This window comes from Apium graveolens, chromosome 2 (genome assembly GCF_009905375.1).
Source record: "Apium graveolens cultivar Ventura chromosome 2, ASM990537v1, whole genome shotgun sequence".
Taxonomy (NCBI): domain Eukaryota; kingdom Viridiplantae; phylum Streptophyta; class Magnoliopsida; order Apiales; family Apiaceae; genus Apium; species Apium graveolens.
The window spans coordinates 289981025-289987289 of record NC_133648.1 but is presented as its reverse complement, the minus strand read 5'-3'; the positions used below and the strand labels follow the sequence as shown (position 1 = coordinate 289987289).

At 36.3% G+C, this 6265-nt stretch overlaps 1 protein-coding gene across 1 annotated transcript; it reads left to right on the top strand.

Annotated features, from left to right (window-relative positions):
• Positions 1–303: 303 nt before the first annotated feature.
• LOC141708581 (U-box domain-containing protein 34-like) lies at positions 304–6265 on the top strand. Its single transcript, XM_074512277.1, has 9 exons — positions 304–654; positions 2205–2326; positions 2478–2593; positions 2906–3027; positions 3125–3378; positions 3844–3933; positions 4225–4650; positions 4912–5661; positions 5771–6265. The coding sequence occupies exons 1-9, from the start codon at positions 477–479 to the stop codon at positions 5981–5983; spliced, it is 2271 nt and encodes a 756-aa protein (XP_074368378.1). The 5' UTR covers positions 304–476; the 3' UTR covers positions 5984–6265.

Sequence of the window (6265 nt, the reverse complement as noted above, 5' to 3'; positions counted from 1 at the left end):
CATAAAATATTTAATGTAAACTAATACATTTTTACGATGATCTAGTTGTTAACATATGTAGTTTTCGGACCTCTAATAAAACTCAATCCAATTTAAATTAGAAAAAAGCCCGGCCCGATCTGATCCGGCCTGAAAAAAAAGCCCGGTTAGATCTCGAGGGCCCAAACGAACTCTGACATTTTCGGAAAATCCAGTCCGGCTCGGCACGGTCAAAGTCAAATCCTGAAAAGTCCGGTGCGGTAAAAGTCCGGGTTTTTAAGGCATGTCAAAACCCAGCCCATGACCCTATTGTGCATCTCTGGTTTGGGTGCATCTCTCCTTCACGGTGGTGGGTAATAATATAAAGGCCCTTTTCTCCAGCAATAGTACAACTTGGTTGATTTTTCTAACTAAAGTCAAAGTCGTCGGTGGGTGTGTTCCTCAGTACTTTGGTTTGGTATATGTTAATCGGGTTTCATGAAATTATAGAGTAAAAGATGAGTAGCTCAATGACGTCGTCGTCAGTTGCAGTGGCAGTTAATGGTCGTCCTGGAGGCAGCGGGGGAAAGGACAGCCTACGCGCCGTGAAATGGGCGGTGGAGAATTTGATGCCAAAAGCTCTTCATTTCGTCTTAATTCACGTCGTGCCAACCATCACTTCCATCCCTTCTCCATGTCAGTCCCCCCCCCCTCTCTCTCACACTTTTTTAACTGCCAAATTTATAAGCCAACGTTGAAGTGCATCCAATGTTACAATATCTTTTATTTTTTGTTGGTGTTTTAAGGCTATGTTATGTTGGTTTGCTTTTTAATAATTTTAAAGCAGCCAAGTATTGTTTTATCCACTCCCGGTCCCGGGATAACCTACGAAGCTGAATAACACCTGAAAGAAGACTTACTATGTAAAATTAATGCTAAGTTCTATCACCACAAGTTATAAACTTGAACATAAGCAATATATCAAGTAAAGAAGAAGTATTTTTGTTGGCCAAGAGCCTTTTTTCCTTTGTATATATTAATAATTAATAAGTATATGTTTTCTGTATGTATACAATATATCTCTCTTGAAAAAAACTAGATAATACACTACTATTACCTATCTTAATAACTATGAGCCTAGTTTAAAAATTAACCCAAAAACATCTTTTGGGCCAACATAACACCTGGTCCAAGTTGGCGTACCACGGGGAGCTTAATCCTCACCATGGTTAATAATACTCTTGTCCGCATTTTCCTTTGGATCCTTAAAACCGATCTACACCATTCACAATTTAGATACGTGAACAAGAAATAAGAAAGACGCTTTCCTAAATTCAGGGCAATCCGACCGTTGGAACTCCGGGAAACACAAAAACAAAACAGCTAATACTAATTTAACCAAAAAAATTTCTACAAAATTTTCACATTAGCACCAAAAAGTAGCCCAACCTTCAACCTCATATTTCTCCACCTCACCATCATTTGATAGACCTCAAAATTATGGACGAAAACCAAGAAAACAATTAACACCTCGATATGTAAACCCCGACTCGATGCATCATTGTTACTGTAGTTGCCTATGTAGCCTATACTGGGATCAAGCCACCGTAGTTCTCATCATGGGGTGAAACTTGCTCCCAGTCACCACCTTGGTTAACGTGTCTGCTGGATTTTCATTTTTGTTCACCTTCAATTGAGAAACATCATCATCCTCTATGACATCCCGCACATAGTGATACCTGACATCAATATGTTTGGTACGCGCATGATGAACTTGATTCTTAGCCAAGTGAGTCACACTTTGACTATCATACCACAAGTCAACATGATCTCGCTCAATCCCCAAATCACATAGAAAACCTCGTAACCAAAATGCTTCCTTCACTCCCTCTGCAATGGCTCTATCTTCAGTGTTAAAATGGGTTCAGGTTTAATATTCATACTATTTTTCTTACTGTCAAAAAAAAAAGAGGAGTGATTATATATAAAAGGAAATGCTAAATCTGATTATAGTACATAAGAGATATATTAGACCTTAAAGTTATTTTCGAGAAAGTGGCACTAGAATCTAACTAGGAAATGCTAAATCTGATTATCATCTTTATTTATAAATGTAATGAAGCAAATACTAATATGGTAAAAGATGGAAAAGTTAAAGGTAGGTATGATGTAATATTTGCAAAGGAGAAATGATAATTATGTTTTAAGCCTACTCTGATTTACTTGGCATTTTCATGATTATATAGCAGGACATCCTATCCCAGTCAAAGAGCTAGATGCTAATGTGGTGACAATGTATCTTAATGAAATGAAAGTGAAATTCGAAGAGATCTTCATTCCATACAAGAAACTATGCAAAACAGGAGAGGTATAAATAACTTATTCTCTAGTAATTGTTTATTGATACTTTAAAGTTTTTTTTAGCCTTAGATATTGATGTTTGAAGCATTGACCAAAAGTTTCTCATGGGCTCTCGTCATTTCTTCCGATAATTGCTTAAATTTTGAATCCTTTTACAGATGGAAACTTTAGTTCTAGAAGGGGACAATCCTGCGGCAGCGCTCGTAAGATATATATCTGACTCAAGAATAACATATTTAGTGATGGGCTCCTGGTCTTCAAATTTTATAACAAGGTATTTCCTAATCAAAAGGAAGATCTATTGCATATGCAATCCTAATTTGCATAGTCTTGGCTTTTTACGTATTCTTTTATGCCTTATGGATGACAAGCAATTTGTGGTTCGATTTTCTTTTGCATAGTTGATATATATTTGAGTATACCTCTTCTAGCACTATGAGCACATTTGCCACCACCTGGACACTCCTTGATTCTCGATGTTCGATTTCACTTTTAATAGATATATTTTACTAGGTAATTAGCCTTCATAAGGTTCTTGCATATAATTTAAATTCTTGCTCATGTTATCCCGTATCACCTCTCTTAGGAAAATAAATGGCCCTGGTATACCATCAACAGTACTAAAAGACGCTCCAGGCACTTGCACTATATATGTGGTGTCGAAAAACAATCTCATCACCAATTCAGTCGATGCATTGTCAAATAGCGGTAAACTGGAAAATTTTCATCAGTCAATCATTTTAGTTTCGAAACCATTACATTTTTCGTTCAAACCCATTTTTCATTTCTATATATTATGTTACAGGGAAAAGCTCTAAGATTTGGCTGTTTTCTCAAAATAAGCACGGTTCTTTCAGGATTAAGAAATTACCATCTGGCCATTATTCTTCCTATGTGGAATCTAAAGATTTTGACATGATTGGAGCATCATCAGTGACTAATTATAGTGATTCACAATCTCAAGCATTACCACATGGAAGTTCTCATGATTATTCTTTTCCTGTTCAGCAGGGTAACTACCAGCAGACCACTGAACACGGTGTTGCAGATACTCATAAGGTTAATTAACTTATGTTTCTTCTCAGAATGTGTGCAAGTTTTTTTTTAGGCCAACTGACTTTTGTTTTGAATATCGGCAATGAGAAAGAATTGTATTGAACTTGTTAAGCTACTGTGATATTGTCGACTGTTTGATAGAATTCAATAAATTAACTAGTATGTCAAGTTTTGCTTTGCACGTACATGATTTAGATTATTATATATACCAGGTAAGTCCATTTAGTTATTCACGATTGTAAAAAAAGACAATTACTTGTCCTAAAAAATGATAATTATAACTGGTCAATACGTGCATGAGAATTTGTGTTTTATATGTTGGTCAACTGATAGACTTAAATGTATAATGAAAATATCTTGCAAATTATATCGGGCACACAGATACTGTGCTTAGCATTTTTAAGGTCTGGATGCTTTGCAGTGGGTACTAATGTCCATGATCAATATATTTGTACACTTGGCATGCAGAATGAAGCAGAAAGGCTGCGTACAGAGTTGAGGAATACTGTGGCTATGTATAATCAAGCATGTGAAAACCTGGTCCATGCGCAGGCTAAGGTGAAACCCTGAAATTACTTAGAGTTTTCCAACATCTGTTTTAGTTAATAAGTTAAGATATTAACATATAATGCCATTACTGTAACCGCTCCAAGTAATACATTTTTCAACCTTTTACCGATGAAGACTAGATTTCAAAGATGAATGAATTTTGATAATGTGCATTCTTCGAAGTTCTGACAAAATTGCAGTTATATATAATTAATAATATATACAATATGTAGGAGAGTCATACATTTGAGCATTACTTTTTGACATACCTTTTTGTTGGATGTTCTATTCTTTCTGCAGATCCACCTTATTTCTTCCGACTGCCTTGAAGAATCAAAAAGAGTGAATGCGGCTCTTAAAAGAGAAGAAACATTCAGAAAAATTGCTGCTGAAGAAAAAGAGAAGCATTTGGAAGCAGTGAAGGAGATTGAGATTGCAAGAAATTTGCTTACGAAAGAGGGCTATGAAAGAGAAATAGCTGAGTTGAATTACCTTAAAGAGTCCGTGGAGAAACAAAAGATAGCTCATGCACTCCTTATGAGTGATAAAAGGTACAAAAGGTATACTCGTGAAGAAATAAAAATGGCAACTGATAATTTTTCCGAGAATAACTTAATTGGTGAAGGAGCATATGGAAAAGTTTACACATGCAAGCTTGATCACATCCCAGTAGCCATCAAAGTTCTTCGTCCTGGTGCTGATAAGAAACATGAGTTTCTGAAAGAGGTTTTTGCTTTGTCAACTATTTATATAATCTTCGTAACTACACACAGACATGTTTTTTTTTTCTACGACTCTTTCATGAACTACCCCTGTAAAAGGATATAAAAGTTATTCATTTGGCTTTTTCATCCTATGGTTCTTTGATTTCCACAAAACTTAATTCTTTATAATAGATTATATAAAGACAAAATTTGGTTGAATCAAGTTATTGACTATGACAACCTAATTGATGCAAGCTTCCTAATGTGTCTTTGAAATGTTAAGGTTGAAGTTCTCAGCAAATTACGTCACCCGCACACGGTTTTACTACTTGGAGCTTGTCCGGAGGACGGTTGCCTGGTTTATGAATTTATGGAAAAAGGGAATCTGGAAGATCATATTTTCCGGAGAAGTGGCAGACCATCTCTTCCATGGTTTATGCGATTTCGAATAGCTTTTGAAATAGCCTGCGGACTTGCATTCTTACATAATTCAAAGCCAGATCCAATCATTCACTGTGACCTAAAACCCGGGAATATCTTGTTAGACAAGAATTATATGAGCAAAATTGGAGACGTCGGGTTAGCGAAACTCATTCCAGATGTTGTACCTGACAACATCACAGAATATGGCGACTCCATTATTGCTGGCACCTTATTCTATATGGACCCAGAATATCAAAGAACAGGCACTATCCGACCTAAATCTGATGTATACGCTTTTGGAATCATCACCCTCCAATTGCTGGCTGCCTGCCGTCCAAAGGGCCTTTTATTGAGAGTTGAGGATGCTCTTGAAAATGGTTCCATATATGAAATACTAGACAAGTCAGTTACGGATTGGCCACTACCTGAAGCAGAGGAACTCGCTCGAATAGCACTGAAGTGCTCCAGTCTAAGATGCAGAGATAGGCCAGATCTTGTGGAAGAAGTGCTTCCAGTTCTAAAAAAACTTGTTGACTTTGCAGAATTACACACAGAGGTGCAGACTTTTGACATTGATGCACCAGGTCATTACTACTGTCCAATCGGTCAGGTAAATGTTTGAAATAACTTACAAAACTTTGTTATAGATATCATTATACTCGCTGTAAAGTGATACATCTCAATTTGATTTACGTGTATGATTGGATGACCTAATTCAGGAAATAATGGTTGATCCTTATATTGCTCCTGATGGTTTTACTTATGAGCACAAAGCAATAAAGTTGTGGCTTGAGAAACATAACGTATCGCCAGTGACAAAGCAACGCCTGCAGCAAAAGATTCTACATCCAAATCACACTTTGCGTTCTGCCATACAAGAGTGGGCATCTCGTGTAAAAGATCAGCAGGTACCTGAACGGAAAGACACTTGAAATTCGAGTCTTTTGTCACAAAGCAAGTAAAAAATGATGAATATAAATAGAAGCTACTAGTGGTCAATTAACGTAAATATATATGTACTGCAGCTGTTGTACATTATCGGGAGAAAATCTGTTTGTAGTCTTACAATCACAAAGCTTTGGTCTGAAAACAAACTAGTGTTGGAGGACACCGTGTTCTCTTTTCCCAAATATTGTATGAAGCATATCCAATCATTTATTGTATTAAAAAAATTTCATGGCTTATATATAAAATCATTTTCATTTTTAATTTAT

Excerpts from the sequence above, each read along its gene's own strand:
- LOC141708581 (XM_074512277.1), top strand. The coding sequence starts at position 477 with ATGAGTAGCTCAATGACGTCGTCGTCAGTTGCAGTGGCAGTTAATGGT. Across the intron at positions 2,327-2,477 it reads AACTATGCAAAACAGGAGAG|ATGGAAACTTTAGTTCTAGA; the intron begins GTATAAATAACT and ends ATCCTTTTACAG. Across the intron at positions 3,934-4,224 it reads TGGTCCATGCGCAGGCTAAG|ATCCACCTTATTTCTTCCGA; the intron begins GTGAAACCCTGA and ends TTCTTTCTGCAG.